The sequence below is a fragment of the Vigna radiata genome, unplaced genomic scaffold, assembly GCF_000741045.1.
Source record: "Vigna radiata var. radiata cultivar VC1973A unplaced genomic scaffold, Vradiata_ver6 scaffold_179, whole genome shotgun sequence".
In the NCBI taxonomy this organism is placed as follows: domain Eukaryota; kingdom Viridiplantae; phylum Streptophyta; class Magnoliopsida; order Fabales; family Fabaceae; genus Vigna; species Vigna radiata.
Window position 1 is genome coordinate 584,135 of NW_014542553.1, and position 24,218 is coordinate 608,352.

Here is a 24,218-nt window from a genome sequence, read left to right on the forward strand (position 1 = left end):
ATAATTTTGAAAATTGAAAATTCGTTAGAGTTTAGTTTTTAAACATTTGTATATAATGAATGTTATTAGTTTTGACGCGTAAATAACTTTTTCTTTTCAAAAATATCTCTAAAAAATATTTAACAACACGTTAATTGATTGTGTTATATTTTGTAAATTGTAAAAGTGATGCATTGCAAATAATGGGTTATTTCATTCCATAATTGATTAAGTTAAATAACCTAATATATATGTAATGTATGCCTCAAATACGATAATCAATTATCATTAAATAATCTTTTCGAGTATTGTACTTTTACAAATCAACTAAGAATAATATAATGAATTAGATATATATAAAATTTATTTTTAATAAAAAGTTCTGTATACTTTTTAAACCAAACAAGAAGAACAATTACAAATACACTTTAACTTTTAAAAACTGTTCGATAAACAAAGACAATAATTTTGATAAAACATTTGATGAAAATAGTGTATGATTTATTAGTTTTAAATCCTTTTGGAATATCTGTCACTAAATTTTCTGATAGAATCGAGTTGATCTAAAAGTCTCTATGATGTCATCAGCTCGTGTATGCATATTTTTTTAATTTATTCTATCTGTATTTCTGTTTACTACAGAGAATTGATACATTAACGTTGATCTTGTAGGAACCCCAAGTTTACGAAATAAAAGTCATTATTCATATTATGAGCATGGAATATGACAGTAACGAGGACATTTTTGTTTCATAATCCTTTTTCATCATTCTGCAGAAAAAAAATCTTATAGCAGTAAGATAAAAACACGTGTTTTTTTGTTTATGTATCTATGTTCTAAGTAAGAAAATTAAATTTTTAAAAGTTGAGGATTTAAAGGTAAGAAATTATGTGGTTGAGATTGTATGATTACATATTTCTTCGAATAACAAAATTATTTAATTAAAACTAAAAAAAATTATAAAAAATTGTACCTTTTTAAATAGTCTGCATCATATTTATCTGAGGTGAATACCAGAATTTCTTACAATGTTTCAGCACTATTGCAGACACGGACAATATTTCAAAGGCTTATCCATCATGGTCAGAAGGGAATTTCTTCGAAAACCCTGTTACACGGTATTTATGGTTTTATATTTATGCATAGATTACATATTATAATGTTATATAACGTAATATAATAATTGTAATGGTAAAACCTTTACTTTGTGTCTGGTCAAACAATGCCAGGTAAGCTTGGGATGGGTGGAAAAGTCCCCTAGACTTAGACAAGAGAGGTCTTGTGTGGTGATAGAAGAGAAACACATGGATGGAAACCATACAAATACAACACAACACAACACAACACAACCTCTTTCAGCTTGTAATCTCAGCTTTTGTCATAGGATCTAGTTTCTCAGGGAAGTTTAGTTGCTTTTGCTGAAACTGGGTTCCTCAATTTTCATGGCTCTTTCAGGTATTTGTTGACTTTGACTCTTCCCTTGTTGCTTGTTCAAGAAATCAGAACATATATGTCAATGGGGTCATCCCACTTTTTTTTAGCTTTCTTGACCTTTCGTTTACCTGAAGTTTTTGGCACAAGATAGATACTTTGTTCACTTGCAGGTAGTTAGTGAGTCCTTGCTATTTTGAGATTGGTGTTGTTGGCTAACCAAAAAGGGTAGTTTTTCTTATAGAAGGGGTGGGGGGAGCTAGCTTTCGGGAGATGAATTTGTCTTTTTCTTTGGCTAGGGAACTGAGAAAATGTTAATGGAGAAAGATAATTTGGAATGGCAGTATTTGTCATCGTACGAGTACATGGAAGAGAAGAGGTGTCAATAAGTCAAGTCAACTGTACCCTTCTTGGACACAGTTCTCCAAATTTATAATGGCATATGCATTCTTCTTTTGAATATTGCAAATTGGAAAACATCAACTTCTATTGAATGTAGTCAAAGCACTTTTAGCTTCTTGATTCATCTGAATTTTCTCTTCTTTTCTTCCTTACAACTAGTTGGGCAAGATGCCAGGTCCAGAATCTGATGTTTGTGCTGAAGAAACTAAACTGAGAAATGTGACTTATTTTATAACATCTTAAGAGGTTGTTGATATTTGATCCAAGTTTGCTGTGATTTCTTCTTTCATAATAATATACCATCACAAACCAACTAGATACATTAATTGGTCTCTGAAAGATATAGCATCCCTCATGATTGTTTCTGGATGATGGAATATACTTTTATTTGTTATGTTAGTAATGTGTATTCCTTTGGTCAATTTAGTTTATAGGGTTCTTGAGGTAGGGAGTTATTTAACTGAAAAATGCACATTCAAGAACCTCAAAACATAATTCCTGTTCGAGAAGTAATTTGACCGACACTACTTTTTTGGGACTTGTTTGATTGTTTACTTATTATAAATTCAGTATTAGTCCGATGTATAAAATATTTGGTAAATGTATCTGATAAGATCTTCTTTTTTTAATATATTGATATCAAATTTAGGCATTTGGAATTGAATTGGAAGGAGTATGGAAGCGTATCTATCAGAAGTTTTGGGAAATTTCTGCTACCCTTCTTCCAACAATAGTGACTGTGTTCTTGTTTCATGGGAAGGAAAAGGGTTTTATTTCCTTGCCTAAGTTGTGTTGCACGATGATGGTTGTAGATCTTTTATCTTCTGGTTCTACTGGAACTGCCATTTCTCACACTGTAGAGACCATTGCTGAGTTTGTAGTTACTGCTAAAGATGTTCTTGTGAAAAAGGATAGTTTTAATGAACTTGGTGCTTACATGGAAAGAATTAAGCCTGTCTTGGAAGAGTTGAAGAAAGGAAAAGTCAGTGATTCTGAGTCATTCAACAAAGCCATTGAGACCATGAATAAAGAAATTAAAGATGCAAAGGTACTAGCAGAAGAGTGCAGCAAGAAGAGCAAGGTTTATCTACTAATGAACTGCAGGTCCATTGCTAAGAAGATAGAGGATCACACAAAACAGCTGAGTTGGGCACTTAGTCTTCTTCCTTTAGCCACAACAGGTCTTTCTTCAGGAATAGTTGAAGATATTGAGAAGCTATGTGACAGCATGCAGACATCTGGATTTAAAGAAGCTCTAGATGAAGAAGCGATTTTAGATAAAATTGACTCAGGGATTAGAGAAAATAATGTTGATCGTTCCCATGCAAACAAAATGCTACTTCTCATAGCTGAAGCTGTTGGGATTAGGAATGAGAGGTCAACAATAAAGTTGGAACTTGAAGAGTTTAAGAGTGAAATTGAAAAGGCCCGGGATAGGAAGGAGTTAGCTGAAGCTATGCAGATGGATCAAATCATTGCTTTGTTGGAAAGGGCTGATGCAGCTTCATCACCAAGGGAAAAGGAACTCAGATACTTTGCCAAACGCCAATCTTTGGGTAGTCAAATATTGGAGCCTTTGCAGTCATTTTATTGCCCCATCACCCAGGATGTTATGGTGGATCCTGTTGAAATTTCATCTGGACAGACATTTGAGAGAAGTGCCATAGAAAAGTGGTTCGCAGAAGGAAATAAATTGTGCCCCTTGACCTTGATTCCCCTGGACACATCAGTTTTGAGACCTAACAAAATGTTGAAACGATCCATACAAGAGTGGAAGGATAGAAATACAATGATTACAATTGCTACATTGAAAGAAAAAATCCTGTCTGGAAATGATGATGAAGTGCTGCATGATCTGCAAATTGTTCAGAATTTGTGTGAAGAAAAAGAACAACACAGGGAATGGGTTATTCTGGAGGGTTACATCCTAACTCTCATTCAAACTCTATCAAGAAACCGTGATATAAGAAGACATTCTCTTTCCATCCTTGGCATGCTGGCAAAGGATAGTGAAGAAGCTAAGGTATAATATTTGGCACTCCCTGCTTCTTCATTTTTTAACAAGCTGCATAGCAAATTTGCTACTTTCAGTATTTGGCTATCTAAAGATATATATTCATCAATGAGAGCAATTTTTTAAATAAAATAAGTTTATTCTAGAAATTTTGGTTAAAAGTGATTCAAGCTTCTCAATAACATGGACCTATAGCTCTCACTTTCCTTGTAAGCTAAATTCTACAAGTTAGGAATTCAAGTGAGTTACAAGTCTCACATTAAGTAGAAAAAAACAAGACCAGTAATATATAAAGAGAAAAACTCATAAATTCATTTTTTCTTTTAGTTGAAGGTGATATCTTCTTCTTTTATACAACTTTTGTTTATGACTAATTGGTTAGAATCATTTTTATCCACTACCATAATAATGAGCCTGTGAATTGAAAAAATCATTTTCAACACAATGGTATCTAGAATTTTGACCATGTTGTACTTCTTGGTCCTCTGTCTTCTATTAGCTAGCTTTCGTCCTTGTATTCTTCTCAGCATAATTAATCTTTTGTCTAAAAGATTGATTGCTTATACTTACTTTTTAAATGCCGCTTTACTTCATATTGAAATCAACACGACTTCAAAATGGACATTCAGCCATGTTATTGAATTTTCTTTCTGCAGGTAAAAATTTCAACCGCCGATGGTGCAATTGAATCAATTGTTCGGTCTCTTGGACGTAATACAGTGGAAAGGAAGTTAGCAGTAGCATTGCTGCTTGAATTGTCCAAATATGATTTGGCACTTGAACACATTGGAAAAGTTCAAGGTTGCATACTACTATTGGTGACTATGTCTAGTGGAGATGACAATCAAGCTGCTAGAGATGCAACGGAGCTATTGGAGAATCTGTCATACTCTGATCAGAATGTTATTCAGATGACAAAAGTAAATTACTTCAAGCATTTATTGCAGCGTCTTTCCACAGGTTTATCCTTTAACCTACACTGGAGTTAGTGTATTGATATTCAAATTACAAATGATTTTTTTATCTTGTACAACTAATAGAGTAAGAAAATATGTGATGTTTTGTTATTAAGTTTCTAAGAACTGAATACAGAAAATGGTATTTTAGAAATGATGATAGTTTAAAAATAGTGAGACTCGGTTATTTTAATATTAAATGATTTAATTATAAATAGTTTTGTTATAAACGAGTTTCATTATTTTAAAACTATCATCACTTCTAAAATATCATTTTCTGGGGTTTTACAGAATAAATTATAGTTAAGGATACTATAATCAATATAAATGTTGGCTAAAAAAGGACAAGGGTGATTATGTGAGAACAAGCCTTTGACATAATCCGTTTCTCGCTTTCTCTGTACAGGACCAGAAGATGTAAAGATGATTATGGCCAAAACTTTAGCAGAAATGGAGTTAAATGACCATAATAGAGAGTCCTTGTTTGATGGTGGTGTACTGGTTCCTCTTCTAGACATGTTCTTACACAATGATCTTAAGGTGAAAACAGTTGCTATCAAAGCTCTTAAGAATTTATCCAATTCAAAGAAAAATGGACAGGAAATGATAAGACAGGGGGCTGCACGGCCACTACTTAACCTTCTTTTCAACCAAAGCATATACACTGCAAGTTTGTGGGAAGATCTAACAACCATAATCATGCAACTTGCTGCATCAACTATCTCTCAGGACTCTCAAACACCTGTTTTATTGTTAGATTCTGATGATGATGTTTTCAATCTCTTCAATTTAGTTAATGTCACAGAGCCTGTTGTGCAACAGAACATTATCCAGACCTTTTATGCCTTGTGTCAAACACCCTCGGCTTCGTGTATCAGAACCAAACTAAAAGAGGTATGAATCTTACTGAGACCGAGTGCACTTACAGCATCTAGAAATGTTTTTTTGTTTAATCACTACACCAGTCCTCTAAATAGGTATCAGTTGAATGGCTTTTCATCCCACTTTCTTCCCATGCTTATGTTATCATTCCTTTGGGATTGTTTGGTTTCAAATGAAGATGTGTTAGGACTAATATTGGAGATCTTACATCAATAATATATTAGTAGGTTATACAAATATCTATTGTCATGCTGAAGATGTCTAGTTGTGCATCAATACTGCTGTTATGTCATTCCTTCACTTGTTTCTTATCCAAATGTTGGGACTATTTTCCAATTTTTGTTGCATTTACCATAACAGAATTACTCTGCTTATTTATGAACAGTACCCAGCTGTTCCAAAATTGGTTCAACTGTGCGAGAATGAAAACCAAAACCTACGAGCAAGTGCTGTAAAGTTGTTTTCTTGCTTGGTGGAGAATTGTGATGAAGCCATCATAGAGGAGAGCGTGAACCAGAGATGTATCAATACTCTACTCCGGATCATAAAATCTTCATCTGATGATGAGGAAAAACTTTCTGCCATGGGAATTATATGCTATCTTCCAGAAACTGACCAGATAACTCGATGGCTTCTGGATGCTGGGGCACTGGAAATCATTAAAAGTTGTGTCCAAGATGGGAAAGACAGGGATCATCAAAGGAGAACTTTAGTTGAGAATGCCATTGGTGCCCTTTGCCGTTTTACTGTTCCAAAAAACTTGGAATGGCAAAAAAGTGCAGCTGAAACAGGAATCATAACTGTTTTGGTGCAACTGCTTGAAAATGGAACCACCTTGACAAAACAACGCGTGGCACAGTGTCTTGCTCAATTTTCTAGAAGCTCATTTGTGCTAAGCAGGCCAATACCAAAGCGCAAAGGACTATGGTGTTTCTCAGCTCGTGCTGATATTGGCTGCATGGTTCATGGTGGAATATGCTCAGTCAAATCATCATTTTGTCTCTTGGAGGCCAATGCAGTGGGACCACTTACAAGAACTCTTGAGGAGCCTGATCCTGGAGTTTGTGAAGCTTCTTTGGATGCCCTTTTAACATTGATAGAAGGTGAAAGACTGCAGCATGGTAGTAAAGTGCTTGCAGATGCAAATGCCATACCACTCATAATCAAATATCTTGGTTCACACTCCCCTGGCTTGCTAGAGAAGTCTCTAAATGCTTTGGAAAGGATTTTCCGGCTTGTCGAATTCAAACAGAAGTATGGAGCCTCAGCTCAAATGCCTCTGGTTGATTTGACTCAGAGAGGTAATGGTAGTGTTAGATCCATGTCAGCTAGAATATTGGCACAGTTGAACGTACTTCATGATCAATCTTCATACTTCTAAAGAATAACGTTGGTGCAAGTTAGTGTACTGAGAAGCTATGCTTAACCATGTGAAATAGCCTTCTCTTGATGCATCTGTGCCTGACATCAACTACATGCTTCGACAGGAAATGCAACCTGTGCTTTTTTAACAGACATAACTGCTTTCCTCAGTGTAATACCATGATGTTTCACCTACCATGAGAACCCCACATGGTGTTCCTCATCATTCTTGTAGCCATTCTGCCAAGAACCTTGACAAGTGTGAAACTTGGCTTGTTCTCGTGAATGTCCTTTAGCCCTTGAACCAATGTGGCACAGGTTCAGTTTGGACTGTTATTGTGTCAAGGAAGCAGCACCATATTGAACATGCAGGGATTTATTTGAGGCCTATATTAAACGTCTCAGATAATATAGATTGTACATTTGGAGATTGATTGTTGTTATTGCTTGGTGTAAAAGGAATACAAAATAAACCTTTCGGGAATAATTGCATTCTTTGCTATTGAACTCTTTCTGATTCTTCTTACTTGGTGAAGATGTTTATCATCATCTCTTCTTTGCTATCATCTTATATATGGTGACTACTATAGTGTTATTCTGGTATCATGTCTTATTTTAAGTCAACTTAGAAAAGTGGCATTTAAATAAAATTGTTCTTAAGATTTATTTTAATAAATTGAAGTCTACACCAGAGTATAACTGGTTTTTCCTTTTGGATGTTATAATGAAAATTGTGCTATAATATCACTGCAGCATTGCAACAGGTAAGTTGTGTGATGTTTATATTTTGATACAGTTACTTCTAAAATTATTAATATTTAAAGAATATACTGATAGTATATGTTTTTAAAAATTAATGTAAAATTTTATTTATTGAAGTCTTAAAGCATATTCGTTTTTAAAGTATAAATATAGATATATTTTATAGATATTTTCACTTTGTAGGAGATCAAAGGAGATATATTAAATTGAGATTTCAATATTTTTTAATTTGTTTTACAGTGTTTAACAAGATTTTAATCATTAAAAAAAGTTGTGATATTCAATTAAAACTATCAAGAACTTTTTAGAGAGTAACAAAATAAGGTTGTATTTAATTGAGATCTAAAAAAGACTATAAATAAATAATTTGACATTCAAAATCATATTTATTATTTTGTTAATTTAATTGGTATGAATTTTGCATGTATAAATATCATTTTCATGACAAAAAATTCAGCCAAGTATATAATATTTCTCAACTCTTCCAATCTGATCAGTAGAGATAGTATAATGTTCTTTTTTCAATTTCAATTATTTTTTTCCTATTAGTTTGGATGAGTGATTTTCTACTACCAATTTTATATTTTATAGATCCTTTGAAATTTAAATTACAAAATCCTAATCATAAATGTATTTTTAAAAAACCATTACACTCTTTTTAACCCTAATTTAAAGCTATGGATAATCCCATTAACCGTTAGAAACCTGAACGTTCTCAAAAATGAATTTTGACCCTTGCTTTTGTAAACCAACCAAACTGTCTTTAGAAGTGAGATTATCTGAGACAACACAGAACTTCAAGTGTACAACATTTGAAGGACACAAACCCATAAATAGTTGTGATGTTATGAGGCAAGTGAAGCAAATCCATGGTTATACTCTAAGAAATGGCATAGACCAAACCAAAATCCTCATTGAGAAGTTACTTGAAATCCCAAACCTTCACTATGCACACATGGTGTTGCATCATTCCCCAAAGCCAACCCTTTTTCTCTACAATAAGCTCATTCAAGCCTACTCTTCCCATCCTAAACACCAGCACCAATGCTTCTCCCTTTACTACCAAATGCGCCTTCATGGCTTCGCACCAAACCAACACACTTTCAACTTCCTCTTCTCTGCATGCACTGCCCTATCTTCCCATTCCCTTGGCCAAATGCTCCATACCCATTTCACCAAATCAGGCTTTGAACCTGACCTCTTTGCAGCCACTTCTTTGCTTGATATGTATTCCAAAGTGGGCATGTTGGGACTGGCCCGCCAATTGTTTGATGAAATGCCTGTAAGAGGGGTGCCCACATGGAATGCTATGATGTATGGATATGCAAAATTTGGTGATATGGAGGGAGCGTTAGAGTTGTTTGGATTGATGCCTAAAAGGAATTTGGTGTCATGGACCACCATGATATCTGGTTACTCGCGAAACAAACGGTTTGGTGAGGCTTTGGGGTTGTTCCTGAAGATGGAGAAGGAGAAAGGCATCGTGCCCAATGAAGTAACCTTGGCAAGCATTTTGCCAGCTTGTTCAAATCTTGGAGCATTGGAGATTGGACAGAGGGTTGAAGCATACGCAAGGAAGAATGGGTTCTTTAAGAATTTATATGTGAGCAATGCTGTATTGGAGATGTATGCAAAATGTGGTAAGATTGATGTTGCTTGGCGGGTGTTCAATGAGATTGGCAGGTTCAGAAACTTGTGCTCTTGGAATTCAATGATCATGGGTTTGGCTGTCCATGGACAATGTTGCAAGGCCTTTGAGCTTTATGATCAAATGCTGGTAAGCAGCTTGGCCGGTTTTCTTATTTATTTCCTTCACAGATATCATATTAATAGTAAACCATTTTAAGGCACCATGTGTTTGGAACCGTGTCCGTACCTTACGTTAACATGCAATGACGTGAAAGATGCAACTGGTAATGTTGCACTTACTGTAAAAGCCAGTATAAATTTGTTTTTCTAATGCAAAAAAAGAAAAAAAATACTTAAATTTGTTTCAATTCAAAATAAACTGTGGACTCAGAATCATTTTATAACGCTGAACCAAACATTTGAACATTTACTTAAAATCACATTAATTCGTATTTCAATGTGATACTGAAATTATTTTATGTGAATCCGCTTACGCACACAGTTCCAAACACCCATGCAGTGGTTTTCAGCCTTGAGAAGTTGTAAATGATGCTAATTACGTGTATCTGTGTCACTGATGATGCCAGGGGGAAGGAACTTCACCTGATGATGTGACATTTGTGGGGCTCCTCTTGGCATGCACTCATGGAGGCATGGTTGAAAAAGGCAGACATATCTTCAAGTCAATGACCACACCCTTCCACATTATTCCCAAACTAGAGCACTATGGATGCATGGTTGATCTCCTAGGCCGTGCCGGCCTATTGAGAGAAGCCTATGAGGTAATACAAAGTATGCCCATGAAACCAGACTCAGTGATATGGGGGGCTTTATTGGGAGCTTGCAGCTTCCACGGGAATGTGGAACTGGCTGAGATTGCGGCTGAGTCTCTATTTGTACTTGAGCCTTGGAATCCTGGGAACTATGTTATTCTTTCCAACATATATGCATCAGCTGGCCAATGGGATGGAGTTGCAAAGCTCAGGAAAGTCATGAAGGGCAGCCAAATTACAAAGTCAGCAGGACACAGTTTCATTGAAGAGGGAGGTCAACTGCATAAGTTCATTGTGGAAGATAGATCACATCCTAAAAGCAACGAAATTGTTGCCTTGCTTGATGGAGTTTATGAAATGATAAATCTTAATAGAAGTGCATTTGAATATCATTTGGATCTTGATTTTAGCAACTAACTATAAAGAGTTCGATTCATAGTGGATATGGCAAAGGTGCAACCCTGAAATTTTCCTCCATTCACATTTCGGCCAACCAAACGTCTTTTTACATGTAAGCAATTTTTAATACTAGCAAGCAAATGGGTAAAAAAAAAAGTGTAGACTGTAAAATTAGTTTTAAAATTATAATAATTGATTATTTTAGTATTCTGAAAAACAAATTTCAATCATTGAAATTAGCACCCATATATCATTTTAGTTCCTAATGTTAACGATCCATCAATTTAATCCCTGACTTGTATTGTAACCATCATTAGGTATTATGCTAACCTACAAAAATATGCATTTTTCTGCAAGCATGCTAAAAAGGCAAAAACTTTTTAATATATTTCTTGTAGTGTTGAACACCAAAACATAGATAGAACTTTCTTTTTTATTTTTTTCCTTTGACTCAGCATTTAGCTTTTTCTCAAAGGAAAAAAGTAAAAGAGCAATTGAACAAAATGTTTATACAATATATTTACTACAATGATCATAAATAGTGACAAATTTCGTACCAGAAACTAATGAAACTCTAATTTCCCTAAAGTCAGAAAAATAAATGTATCAAAGAATTTGGATTGACACGTCATTTATCATCCAATCTTCATCTGGTCTTATTGCTTTCTATAGTGGTCACGTACCCAAGACTTCATGCCTTTTTCTCTTTTGTCAACCTCCTTTGACTCCTCGCTACTAACTTCAGAATCTCGTCAATAAGAATAACAGGTGCTGATATTAAAAGGACCATAAACCACTCACTAAAAGTAAGAGGAATAACTCCAAAAACTTCTGCAAGGAATGGAGTGTAGAGTATGAGGCAATGGAGTCCAAATGATATTGACATGGCTACCAAAAGCCAAGGGTTCCTCCAAGGTGGTAGTTTCCTCAAGCTATTATCTTCTGAGAGGGCATTCAAAGAGTTAAACATCTCAATTGCCACCAAGACTGAGAGAGAGAGAGTCATGGCCTTTACTTTGCCAACTGAGAAATAGTCACAAGGATCTGAAAAGGTGATCAAGCGACCTCCTCCAACATCAAATGGAGCAACAGTGAAATTAGACCATGAGGGACACTCCCCCCAGTTTCGAAGTTGGGAGAATTCTATAATTGTGTGACCATCACTCACAAGATTGATTCCAAGAAAAGATGCTTGAGTGTACCACAAAACAAAAATGCCAACTGTTGCTAGTCCCACATAGGAACCAATTACCTGAAACGAGCATTAACTTGGTTACAGTGTGATAAACGCATAGTTTAAATTAAATTAAACTATGTTAGATGTAATTTGTTTGATGAATTTGGTATTAATCTTTAAATAGAATTAAAGTTTTATCTCAATATTATGTATTGCAAACGTTTGTATTTAAGGTGAGGAACTCAAATTCTGATTTAAGATCAACACGCAAAAAGCATTTAAGGAATTGATATAAGTGTTGTACAGAATGAGAATAGACTTGAGCATTAATATGCAAAGTTGTTTGTTAAATTGAAGAGACTCAAGCAAAATTTACCAGATAACGGAAAAGAACCCAAGAACTTATTAATGCATCATCACTTCTGCGAGGTGGCTTCTGCATGATATCAACATCAGCAGGGTTAAAACCAAGAGCTGTTGCAGGTGGACCATCAGTAACCAAATTCACCCATAGAAGTTGCACTGGTATCATGCATTCTGGGATCCCCAATGCAGCTGTCAAGAATATGGATATTACTTCCCCAACATTGGATGATATCATGTACCTGAAGAAGATTGAACAAATGTGAAGGACTACTTTAGATAAATCAAATTTAAGATGAAATACCAAGAGAAATGACATACCTTATAAATGACTTCATGTTATTATAAATAGAACGACCCTCAGCTACAGCTGAAACTATGGTACTAAAATTGTCATCTGCAAGCACCATATCTGATGCTTCTTTTGCAACCTGCAGGATTTAGTGGGAAAAATAATCAGAATGCTAAAAGTTCAAGAAGACACGTCTCAGATCTCAACTTGTTCTTATTCAATGTACGATTCACACTTCATGCTGATGTTTCCAAAGAATAGAAATTGGAAAGACCTTATATACTATGTTTATATCCGATTAGAACTAGAATTTCACCTCCATAATCTATGTTCACGTTTAATACAAACCCTTTTTACACTAATTACGGAGATGAAACTTCAACTTTAATTGAAAAACAGTACCAAAAATACCTACAGAATTGTATCTAAGTTTGTTTTATTCATGTCAATATAGATTTCAATCAATTATGACAATACTCACATAAATTCAATGCCACACCAGAAAAAAGGAAAGAAACGTAGACCTATTAGATGACATTGACATAAAACAAAGTTGCACTCCACTAAAGCAAAAGTTGTTACCTCTGTCCCAGCAATGCCCATGGCAATCCCTATGTCGGCTAGCTTAAGTGCAGGTGCATCATTCACACCATCTCCAGTCATTGCAACGATCTCCCCCATTGCCTTCAGTAGTCTAACAATTTCTTGCTTGTGTCTAGGTTCAGCTCGGGAGAAAACCTTTCCTCCAGGTCTCAACAATATTTTAACTTGTTCTGAATGAGGAAGAGTGATGAATTCTTTACCAGTCAAACTTTGCCCTTTGAGATCCTCATCTTCAGAGAACAATTTGATTTCTCTACAAATAGCCTCTGCTGTTGACTTATTATCTCCAGTTATTACCATAACTCTAATGCCAGCTTCCTTACAATCCTCGATTGCTTTGTGAACTTCCTCACGAGGAGGATCCTGAATGATCAAGACAATTATTGTGAACTAAATGGATGTCCTCAAAATGTTGCATGACAAAAGAGTGATGATTGATTCATTGATTGATCCATAGGTAATGTATGACACAAACTTACTCTTAAGCCAACAATGCCAACAAAAATTAGATCACTTTCAATGGATGAATAGTAAATTGGATCAAGCAACTTCTTGTGAGCAGGATGAGTATCAGCATAATAGTCTGAAAATTCTCCTAATTCATCTTTGTATGAAAAACCCAAGCAACGCAATCCCTTCGAACTCATCTCCTGGAGTCTTTGAAGAAGTAGTTCTCTACATTGATTATCTATTGGAACCAGAGATCCATCAGCAAGTTGGACGTGTGAACTACGCTCCAGTAAACTCTCAACAGCGCCCTGTGATTCAACTACTTAAAAACTCAAAAAGCAGCAGTAGATGAAACCAGACACTAAAAGAAAAGGTCACAGTTTGTGAATAGAGAATACCAAAACAACCATCAATTTACACAAGGAGACAATTTACCATTAGCTTAGATAAATATAATCTTTCTACCTATTGAAACATACCCCACAAGTTAAGAATTGGTGAGACAAAATCAAAAGGCATAAAGTCAGTGAAAACTGAAAATGTATGTGACTCCGACAATTGAAAATATAAGAAAAGTAAAGATAGCATACTAGCCTCACGCTAAGAAAGTAATAATCATTAAAAAATGTATGAAACAAGAAACAAGAAAGATCCTGTCAAAATTTGAATCATAAGAATTCAAAAATCAGGCTCAGCATCACACACAAATCCCTTTTGGCCCCTTTTTGCCGAACTTGGAAATATAGTCAAATCATGTTAACCTTTCCATTTCTACCTGTATTAGTAAATTTCACTTGTCATCTCTACTTATATTAGTAAAACATGCTAAAATCCTGAAAGGTCATATTTTGAGTCACTTTAGTACATTTTTGTCTTTAAGAATACAACTTCCAGTGCATAGTGATAAGCTTCAGGTCAAACAACTGTTGATCATTTTTCTTCTTTTGATAAAAGCCAAAGTAGTGATAAAGCATCAGATGAAGTCACCTTGACAAGAAGCCGATTTTGACCATTTGGTTCACGAACAATAACACTCATTGACTTCCGAATGCGATCAAACTCCAACGTAGCTACCCTTTTGGATCTTTTATTCCACCACTCACAACATCCTGTACAACAAAAATTAAATAATACTTTGTCACACTCATGGCACTACAGCACTTCGACAATTTATTCACCTTTCATAAAAGTTGAGTCCATTTGCTAACCTAACTTCACCACAGTGTTGACATCCATCAAGTTGTTTGCAGCAAGTTGTGCATTATCACGAGTTTTGCTCCTTGACTTCACATCTGGAACTCCCATCTTTTCAACCAACACTTTGAGAGCAGCTTCGGTAGGCAAACCTGTGGCTCTAAAAAGGCGACCATCAAAGTAAATCCCAGCATCGTTACAAACAGCACATATTTCAGCCATGACTTGCAAATTAGCATCCATGTTGTAGCATCCCCAATCAACAATTCCCCCATCTTTGGGATCATAAGTTGTGCCTTCAACACTAATGAGTCGAGAAGCAGTGGTTTTCCCTCCCAAAGTAAAGAACTGTGTCACGGCCATCTGATTTGTTGTCAAAGTGCCAGTTTTGTCTGAGCATATCACTGTAGTACATCCCAAAGTTTCCACACTTGGAAGCTTTCTCACAATTGCATTCTTTTGAGCCATTTTCCGTGTACCGAGTGCTAAACAAGTTGTGATAACAGCAGGAAGGCCTTCAGGGATTGCAGCAACTGCAAGGGCAACAGCAATTTTGAAATAGTAGGTACACTTTTGGAATGAAAATTTTACGTTTGAGGGCCATCCATCCACAACATCCCAAGAAATGAAATTCTTGTAGTTGATAGCCCAAACAATGAGACAAACTAGACCAATTGCAGTGGTAAGCCTGTTACCAAACTCATCCAGCTTCTTCTTCAAAGGGGTGTCACTGTCCTCTTGAGAAGCCTCGTGTATCTGCTTCTGTATCTTTCCAATTTCAGTGTCCATTCCAGTGGTGATAACGATACATACACAACTCCCATTGACAACAGTGGTGCCTGCAAATACCATGTTTTCTTTAGCCTGCAACTCACAGTCTTCCAAGAAAACAGGACTTGTCCCCTTGAGAACTGGCATTGCTTCCCCAGTTAAAGAACTTTGTTCAACCCTCAATGTTGAGGTTTTCAAAGCCGCAACTCTCATATCAGCGGGGACCTTATCTCCAACATGCAACTCCACAATATCACCAGGAAGAAGCTCTCTAGCAGGCAAATCAGGCACAAAATAGCCATCCCTTAACACTTTCCCAGACTCACTCTGCAACTCTTTGAGGGCTTCAAGAGCCTTCTCAGCATTGTTCTCTTGCCAAACTCCAACAATGGCATTAAGGACCAAAATCAAAATGATCACAAGTGGCTCCACATATGCATCAAATCCAGACTTCCCAGAGTCACTTCCGTGAAAATAAGCCAAAAGAAATGATAAGAAGGCTGCAGCCAAAAGTATCTTAACCAGCATGTCATCAAATTGTTCCAACACTAGTTCCCACAACGGCTTCCCTTTCTCCTTTGCTAACTCATTCCAACCATACTTCTCGCGCCGCTTCTGAACCTCATGAGTACTCAGACCTTTGTCCAGTTTCACTCCATACTCTTTCAAACACTGTTCAACAGACCATGACCATGCAGGGAATGGTTTTTCCTCCATTGGAACCTTCATGAGCTTGTCCAAATTCACCACTGAAATTATACATTAAAAATGTAACAAAACGAAACCATGTCCTACATCATATTAAAAAATCACACACAATAAGGTAAACACTACAAAACAATCTCAACCATGTCAATTTGGACAAAATCACATGAAGGGAAAAAAAAAAAGCATTTCCTGTTTTTCAGGAAGTAAACTGACAAAGTGCTTGCAGAAGACATATTATGAGGGCATTATGGTACATGAAAAACATTTTGAGAGCATCAAATCAAGACAAATTGCATACCTTATCTCTCACACACAGAGAGCATAAAGTGCATGGTGAAGCAAGATGTTTGGTTAAGTAACAGATGAAAAAAGCAAATTTTGTACCATTACAAGAAGCAGACAAACGTTGAATTGTCTTAGCTTGGAAACCAAGCAAAGCTAAGGCCTGGAATTTTCCAAAGATGCTGGGGGATGAAAATCCTGTCGTCCAAGAAACAGAAGTTGTTAAGACGACTGAGGACTGGTAACTGGTCAATTAGTCTTGTCTTTGAACACACCTTTGGATAAATTGTCTTGTTTTGTGGTGTTGTGGGGTTAGGAAACTCCCATCTCTGAAAGAGAATTTTAGAATCTGATGCCTCAAAAATTCTTCTTCTTTTCAATATAATTTATAACCAGTGCTCAAGTCCAGTCAGTTACTTTAGAATTTTCTAAAGGGGTGTGTGAGTTGGAATGAACTGCACAAACCCACTTTCTGCTTTTGACTTTCCTTAACAGTATTTATTAATTGTAAATAAAAACAGCATTTATTAACTGCAACGTTCCACATTTTTGAAATTTGATTGTCTCTATATCTGATTCCATACAATAACACTCTGCTTTAAATACATTATTTGGTATTATAATTATACTTGGATGCATATTTTGTGTAACACTCATACTAGTTGCTTACTGATTCGTCAAAGATATCATAAATGAGAATATTGATTGAAAACGAAGATAATATTAACAGTTCAAGATCAGCTAACATTACTATCATTAAAAAATTGAAAAGAACAATAATGTCTAAGGTGAGAGAAGGTTGGTGAACAAACGCGGTGTCTGCAGATAGTGGGAAGCCCAACAACAACCACACAACACCCTTAACTTTCTCAAATGTATACGTTGTTCTCTTGAAATATGTAAATTTTAGGTTTTTGATGTTGAAGATCTAAATCATAGTAACTTGTAAGATAGCTTGAAACGTGAAAAAAAAAATTAAAAGCTCTTTTGGATGCAATTATATTATCTGTTATACTTTAAAGACACTGGTGCTAGGGTGTTGGCTAGGTGTTAATGTCATAATTATGACAAGTGGCAACTTCACTGTAATTATAATCAGAACAGCTTTATACCAACCACGTTTCATAGCAAATACAGATAACTGTTCATTTGCATGTTGTGATTATCGTTAGTTGGTATGAACAGGTGATCATGAATAATTGATAGACTATTCTTGGAAATGATTTCCTTGTGAAGAATTTTTTTGTTGAAGAAGGATTAGAAATTTAATTTTAAGTCTAAGATTTATATTAAATAAAAAATGAAAAATGAATTGAACATAATAATAGGCTCTTCTTTTTCTATGCTTTCTCTTCTTTTTAAAGTTCTTTTTATAGTTTTTTCCAACAACCTCATTTGGTAGTACCAAACCTAATTGTCAGATATAAGACTTTCTGAGTGTGGAAGCTTCCATGTAATTTCCTCTTTCCTTTTCTATCTATGATGTCTATCGTGTTTCGTGCTTTGCATTCTACAAAGATGACCAACCACATTGTCTCTGTGTATTTTTAACGTTAGAAACTAAAATAAGTTTCATTGACTTTTATGAACTCCAATGTCTTCCAAAAAAAACTCCAATGTTGTAGATTAAATATGATATTAGTTTTTAAACTTCAACTTCAACTTTTATATTTGAATTATTTATAGACATATTTAAATATTATTTTGAAATATTGGTTAACATATTGTTGAATTGAAAGATTATATTTATTAATTTTTAAATTTTAGATTAAAACAATCCAATTTAATGTTTAAATTTAAGTACTAAAAAATATTTAATCTTATTTATATTAAAGAGAAAATAATAGAAAAAGTAAAAAGATGGGAAGTTTAATTTATGAAAGTTTTGACTGATACATTAGTATATTTAAGGTTTAAACCTCTTTTTGTTCCTAAGTTATGAGCGGATGTTCAGATTAGTTCCCGCTTTTAAAAATGTAAACCTTCGGTTCCTAAGTTATAAAAAATGTATCAAATTAGTCATTTACTTGAAATACTGTTTTTGGTTGTTTCTTAACAACTGTTACATCTTTAGATTGCTCTGATTTGTTTCTTAATAATAACATCACTTTAGATTGCTCTTTGTACTTTGACCATGAATATCAAAAAATGATTCATTTGATACATTTTTTATAACTTAGGGACCAAAGATTTACATTTTAAAAAACGGGGACTAAATTAAACATCCGCTTATAACTTAGGAACCAAAAAGAGGTTTAAACCTATATTTAAATACTAAAATATAAAATTTAAATTTAACAATAATTTAATATAAAATATATTAAAATAAATTATCAAAATTTGAATAAAATAACTTTATTTTATTGATTGTTTTAATATTTTAATATTAATCATTTAATCATTTTAACCCATTACATATTTCGTCGTGATTATGTTGAATTTCCGCTACTTTCTCTATAATTACATAGAGTTTTCAAGAAAAATATATATTGTTTTTTGTTCATTTATTTCTTCACTTTTTTTTGTCCATTTATTTCTTCACTTCAAATATTAAAAAACAATTACTTTGATATAATGAACAAAGTACTTAAACTTGTTGGTAAAATGATGATACATTGACTGTAACATATTTTACATATATCAAATAATTAACATATGTCATTGTTTTAATTTTTTTTATTAAGTATCACTGTTAGTCTTTCAACTTCAGTTTAAGATGATAATTATGTGATTAAAATTAAAATATTTTTTATTTCAATATAATACAAAATTCCTTATGATAACAATAAAACTGGTATAATTTGTTTTTGAAAACAAATATAAAAAGAAAGAAACAAATAGAATTTATAAACCTAAATTAAATTATAAAAAAATGAAAAAAAAATCATTTATTTTGATTTTTCAACTAGGTTGGGTTGTATGAGGTGATATTACTGATTCAATATCAAAAAGAGATTTTCTTTGCTTATAACTATTATGCTTATATTAATATCTTATAAGTTACTCACTAATGTGTAGATAATAATGCAAAGCACTTTTTATTTTATTTTTATTATACTTTTTTAATTATATGAAAATCAATGTTTTTATAAATGTAGTCCATTGTTATTTGATATTGGTTTTATTCAAAATGTTGTTTATTTTTCATAACTTAATTTTTTCCTCTATATTTCTTGATTTAACTTTTACTTTTTTATTTCATGTTCTAGTGACTCTTATGGGAATGTTGTTTTATTACAATTCTTCTTGCTTTGACGAACATATTGGCACATTATATAATCATTATATGCTTTCTTATTTCTTTCTATCATATATGTTTTTTTTCGTATTTTTTCTATAACATCTTTGTACTTATTGACGAGTTAATTTGTTATTATTTATTTTATTGTAAAAGTTATGTATAATAAACTCATCTAATCTTAATCTTTGTAATTATTTTAAACTTATTGCACGGAACATTAAGTAAATTAAAATTATCATATTAGTTATAATCAAATTTTAGATGTTAAAAAACAAAACAAATATGTTAAACTTTTGTGGAACATAAACTTAAAATCACATAATAATCAATGTAATAGTTATATCATTACTTAGTAAGAAATAATAAATATTTTTAAAAAATAAAATCCATCAAATATTTATTTAGATAAAAAAAATAAATCTCTAAATATTAGTGAACGAAAATTATATTTTGTTCAAAAATAAACATCGCGATCAAAAAAACGAAATTAGGGTTTTTGGTTTTGGGCTCACGAGAAAATTGGATTAAACCCGATTCAGCAGGCTACCCTACCATATTTAAAGTTATCACTCTGAGCTTTCGGTACACTAAAAAATTTCCAAAGCCTTTATTTTTCTTTCAGGTACGCTCTCACTTTCTCCTTTTCCATTAGGGTTTCTGGGTAAAGAAGTTTTCTGTAATTCGTCTGGAATTTTTTGAAATACCCAAGTGGGGCTAGTGATAAAGAGGGTTTAGGGCATTGTGGGTTTTACACCCTTCTTGATTCTGTTTGTTGGGTTAGTTTATTGATGATTTTAATTTTGGAAGCGGGCAAAGAGGATGAGGCCGATTTTTGCTGGAAACTTGGAGTACGATACTCGTCAATCGGAGCTTGAAAGATTGTTTTCAAAGTATGGAAGGATTGACCGTGTGGACATGAAATCTGGTAAAGCACTCCTGGTTGTGTCTTCACATGAGCAATCAAAATGTTTTTAGTTGAATTTTGTCTGTTTTATTTTTTTCATTAGTTTTCCTTGCGATGTAAATGGTGATGATGAAGTAAAATTTTGTTTTTATTGACTTTATTGTTTTGTTAAACCTTTTGTGAGCAAACCCTACCCTAGTATCGAATTTTTATTTTTGACATGTTGAATGGTCAGTTCTCCAACTGATTTCGTGTTGTCTATATGCCGTGGCATTTAGTGTAAACGGCGAGAGTCTTTTAGGACAACTAGTTGTCATTGATTTTGTGAAGTTAGTGTGAGTAAAAGTGAGGGTGTGGCTCCTTGGCAACACACTGAGCTTGTGGGGAAAGACAATGATTTCATTCCCCACAGAACACATTCTTGGAGAGGGGCGAGGAACTTTAAGGGTGACTAAACCCCAGGTCTGAGTAGTGATCTCATAGGCGGTCCAAAGAGTGTGGCTTGTGGGGTTTGCCTTGGACTTCCGTTGGGGAGCCAAAGGACTTATTTATGGTGATAAAAGAAAATTAACAAAATAAGAGGTTCATCTAAATGAGGGCGGCCATGTTTTGGAATTTGGATGTGAGCATATGGCTGCTTTTGTGGGTTGAATCTGTAGTTCCTATGGCCTGGTAGGAAATAAATGGAAGCCACAATTGCAATGCCTTTGGAAAGAAAATCCTCTGGTTTTTAAGTGTTTGTTTTGGCGCAGGAACTTCTACTAAGGGGAAACATGCTGAGCTTCTGTCTTGGCTTGCCAACCTCTCTGCAAAATTTTTTTGGAAGAAAACCTTCTTGCTTGCCTGCTCTCCTTCTACCCACTGATCTGCATTTTCTCATCTGATCATTCGTCACTCACCTCACCATCTCCCAACATTGACATTTCCACCAGAATGTTCTTAGTGGGATCATCAATCAATTTATTAAGCAATGCATAGCTTATCTGAAAATAGGGGATCAATGAAATTCTGTCAAGTCATGCCATTCTATTTCTGAAATCACTTGTGCTGTCTGAATGGAGAAGCATGCTTAGCAGTCTCAGATCTGAATTTTGGATTTAACCTTTATTTGCAATCATGATTTTGTTCCTCATTCAACGCCTCTACAGCTTCATGTGCATCAGCCCTCATATATTCAGGTGTTGTATTCCTTTGTTCCTGACAGGGAAAATGATTTCCTGGTTTGGCTGATGTACTTCTGGTGAGGAATAACATGCTGATGTCTTTCATAATCATTTATGCCTCTAATACTAGTTTTGTTTCAGGTTTTGCTTTTGTCTATTATGAGGATGAGCGTGATGCAGAAGAAGCAATTCGTGCACTTGACAATGTTCCATTTGGTCATGAAAAGCGGAGGCTATCTGTGGAGTGGGCTAGGGTATGATAATGTTTTCATGATTGTATTTTGATTTTATTTATTGATGATAGCACACAAGAATAATAGTATCTTACCTGATTTTAATGGAAGTTTTTTCTTATTTTTTTCTATTGGCAGGGTGAACGAGGTCGTCATCGTGATGGATCAAAGGCAAACCAGAGGCCAACAAAAACCCTGTTTGTGATTAACTTTGATCCAATCCGAACTAGAGTTCGGGATATAGAAAAACATTTTGAACCATATGGAAATGTTCTTCATGTCCGGATTCGCCGGAACTTTGCTTTTGTGCAGTTTGAAACGCAAGAAGATGCCACTAAAGCATTAGAGTGTACAAATATGAGGTAAATAATGGAATTATATTGTCTTGTAGTATAGTTACAAATATTAATTTTTTGGTTTCATGATACTTGCAGTAAGATCCTGGACAGGGTGGTGTCTGTGGAGTATGCTTTGAGGGATGATGGTGAGAGGGGTGACAATTATGATAGTCCTAGGAGAGGAGGTTATGATAGATCACCCAGTCCAGTTTATCACAGGCGACCAAGCCCTGACTATGGTCGTCCACGCAGTCCTGTCTATGATAGGTATAATGGTGGACCTGACAGGCGGAGGAGTCCTGATTATGGCAGACACAGAAGTCCTGATTATGGAAGGCGCAGGAGTCCTGATTATGGCAGGCGCAGGAGTCCTGATTATGGAAAGCCAAGGAGTCCTGACTATGTGAAGCCAAGGAGTCCTGATTTTGTGAAGCCGAGGAGTCCTGATTTTGGGAAGCCGAGGAGTCCTGAATATGGTAGATATCGCAGGTATTATATTCTTATCAGGAAATTTAAACCTTTCATGCACCTTTTTTTATTCACTCTTTTCTTGCAGCTTATTTATTCTGCTTTATCTGCAGCCGTTCTCCAGTGCGCAGGTCTAGAACGTAAGGGATATCCGGTTTTAGAGTAAGAAGAAAGGCTACAATGGCACTGTCACTTTCTAGTTGTTAGAATAGCAAGTGGTACATTATGTAGTAAAAGGGTATTTCTGAGTTTAATGTGGTTTGCTTCTTTATCTAGCAATTAGTGCCAAATGTTCCATAGGGACGTACTATGAGACCCTGTTTAGTGTGGGATTATTGATGCATAATTTTTCAATGACATCTTGCTTTGCTACAGCCCAAATTCTCTTTCGTAGCCTAGTATTGACACTATTGTGAATGAGTGTGCTCTTGCAGTTAATTTGTAATCAACTGTGCTCTAAAAGAAATGTTATTTGCTAACCTGCATGTGCACTTATTCTACGTTGATATGTATTATTTTAACTACCCTCTTTTTGCCAAAGAAACAACATGTTTGCCAAAGAGACGGAAGATGCCACCACACCTAAAGACGCTATTAACATTTTACTGTTTTCAATCCTTTTTGGCTTCTTCCCTTTTTATTTGATTCACGGAGTTGTATTTTTTGTTCTTTCTCTTCTTGGTTAAAACTTTCGGATGATTCTTATATTTACAGTAGAATCTCAGTTCGGTCGACGATAAAATGTACTAGGATGTAATATTTATCGAAACACGGATCATTGTTGAATAATTTAAGTTATTGATATGTTATTTCATCATTTTTACTCATGCATTATTTATCCTAACATTTAAATTAAGTCCTAACATTGTTCATCTTCTTCGAAGATTGTTCAACGGAAGCATATATCGTTCTTCTTCATCCTGCACTTACAATGGTCAAAACATGCAAGTTACTATAATCTTGCCACCCCCAGAAACTCCAAGTCAGACCAGCCACCATTAACAACCTTCACTTCTAGATTAGAAATCCATATTTTAACGTGTTTTAACGGAAAAAGTCTATTTATTATACATTTTAAAAAATTAGGATTCAATTACAATTTCGTGTTTTTAAGTGTAATTTTGTGTTTGAAAGAAAAAATAGATTTGAAATTCGGAAATGAATGAACGAAGAAGGGGTGAGTTAAAGGTATTGAAAAATGACAAGTTTTTTGTGACCTGTTTTTGTCACTCTTAAATGCTAATGGGCTTTTATTTTGTTTTCATATATCTTTTTAAGAATGAAAATATATATTTAAAAGGTAAGATAATAACTTCATACTAGTGAAAACGAAAAGTCAACTTTTTATATGGCAGGCATGTTTGAAGTTTTTTATTTGCTTAATGTGGTCTTAATAAACTTCTATGGGAAAACATCAAACAATTAGCCGTCGGCCTTCGGC

The 24,218-nt window shown here is 34.5% G+C and overlaps 4 protein-coding genes across 7 annotated transcripts; 3 read left to right on the forward strand and 1 right to left on the reverse strand.

Moving 5' to 3' along the window:
• The first annotated feature begins 1,209 nt into the window (after positions 1 to 1,209).
• On the forward strand, positions 1,210 to 7,588 carry LOC106780357 (U-box domain-containing protein 44). Its single transcript, XM_014668634.2, has 5 exons — positions 1,210 to 1,435; positions 2,463 to 3,836; positions 4,484 to 4,787; positions 5,190 to 5,677; positions 6,051 to 7,588. Exons 2-5 carry the CDS (start codon positions 2,613 to 2,615, stop codon positions 7,044 to 7,046), a joined length of 3,012 nt encoding a protein of 1,003 aa, XP_014524120.1. The 5' UTR covers positions 1,210 to 1,435; positions 2,463 to 2,612; the 3' UTR covers positions 7,047 to 7,588.
• Positions 7,589 to 8,503: 915 nt separating this feature from the next.
• On the forward strand, positions 8,504 to 10,843 carry LOC106780347 (pentatricopeptide repeat-containing protein At5g08510). Its single transcript, XM_014668624.2, has 2 exons — positions 8,504 to 9,566; positions 10,006 to 10,843. Exons 1-2 carry the CDS (start codon positions 8,511 to 8,513, stop codon positions 10,606 to 10,608), a joined length of 1,659 nt encoding a protein of 552 aa, XP_014524110.2. The 5' UTR covers positions 8,504 to 8,510; the 3' UTR covers positions 10,609 to 10,843.
• A 109-nt stretch (positions 10,844 to 10,952) lies between these two features.
• LOC106780362 (calcium-transporting ATPase, endoplasmic reticulum-type) lies at positions 10,953 to 16,814 on the reverse strand. Of its 4 annotated transcripts, none has more exons than XM_022776966.1 (9): positions 16,706 to 16,814; positions 16,533 to 16,628; positions 14,684 to 16,189; positions 14,463 to 14,584; positions 13,505 to 13,783; positions 13,005 to 13,388; positions 12,452 to 12,561; positions 12,144 to 12,372; positions 10,953 to 11,842 (listed from the first exon to the last, which is right to left on the reverse strand). In XM_022776966.1, exons 3-9 carry the CDS (start codon positions 16,167 to 16,169, stop codon positions 11,282 to 11,284), a joined length of 3,171 nt encoding a protein of 1,056 aa, XP_022632687.1. In that variant the 5' UTR covers positions 16,170 to 16,189; positions 16,533 to 16,628; positions 16,706 to 16,814; the 3' UTR covers positions 10,953 to 11,281. The 4 variants fall into 4 exon arrangements, with proteins under 4 accessions (XP_022632687.1, XP_022632686.1, XP_014524131.1 ...); XM_022776965.1 differs by having other exon boundaries at positions 16,447 to 16,628; XM_014668645.2 differs by having other exon boundaries at positions 16,533 to 16,812.
• A 3,338-nt stretch (positions 16,815 to 20,152) lies between these two features.
• On the forward strand, positions 20,153 to 23,256 carry LOC106780363 (serine/arginine-rich splicing factor RS31). Its single transcript, XM_014668647.2, has 6 exons — positions 20,153 to 20,293; positions 20,479 to 20,596; positions 21,880 to 21,992; positions 22,110 to 22,333; positions 22,406 to 22,798; positions 22,891 to 23,256. Exons 2-6 carry the CDS (start codon positions 20,491 to 20,493, stop codon positions 22,919 to 22,921), a joined length of 867 nt encoding a protein of 288 aa, XP_014524133.1. The 5' UTR covers positions 20,153 to 20,293; positions 20,479 to 20,490; the 3' UTR covers positions 22,922 to 23,256.
• The last annotated feature ends 962 nt before the right edge of the window (positions 23,257 to 24,218 follow it).

Bases quoted from the DNA above. Each gene is read 5' to 3' on its own strand.
- LOC106780357 (XM_014668634.2), top strand. From the start codon at position 2,613: ATGATGGTTGTAGATCTTTTATCTTCTGGTTCTACTGGAACTGCCATT. The intron at 4,788-5,189 runs GTTTATCCTTTA...TTCTCTGTACAG, and splicing joins ATTGCAGCGTCTTTCCACAG to GACCAGAAGATGTAAAGATG. The intron at 5,678-6,050 runs GTATGAATCTTA...ATTTATGAACAG, and splicing joins TCAGAACCAAACTAAAAGAG to TACCCAGCTGTTCCAAAATT.
- LOC106780363 (XM_014668647.2), top strand. From the start codon at position 20,491: ATGAGGCCGATTTTTGCTGGAAACTTGGAGTACGATACTCGTCAATCG. The intron at 20,597-21,879 runs GTAAAGCACTCC...GTTTTGTTTCAG, and splicing joins CCGTGTGGACATGAAATCTG to GTTTTGCTTTTGTCTATTAT. The intron at 21,993-22,109 runs GTATGATAATGT...TTCTATTGGCAG, and splicing joins TATCTGTGGAGTGGGCTAGG to GGTGAACGAGGTCGTCATCG.
- LOC106780362 (XM_022776966.1), bottom strand. From the start codon at position 16,169: ATGAAGGTTCCAATGGAGGAAAAACCATTCCCTGCATGGTCATGGTCT. The intron at 14,585-14,683 runs GTTAGCAAATGG...TTTGTTGTACAG, and splicing joins CAACACTGTGGTGAAGTTAG to GATGTTGTGAGTGGTGGAAT. The intron at 12,562-13,004 runs GTAACAACTTTT...TAAATCCTGCAG, and splicing joins TGGGCATTGCTGGGACAGAG to GTTGCAAAAGAAGCATCAGA.
- LOC106780347 (XM_014668624.2), top strand. From the start codon at position 8,511: ATGAATTTTGACCCTTGCTTTTGTAAACCAACCAAACTGTCTTTAGAA. The intron at 9,567-10,005 runs GTAAGCAGCTTG...TGATGATGCCAG, and splicing joins AGCTTTATGATCAAATGCTG to GGGGAAGGAACTTCACCTGA.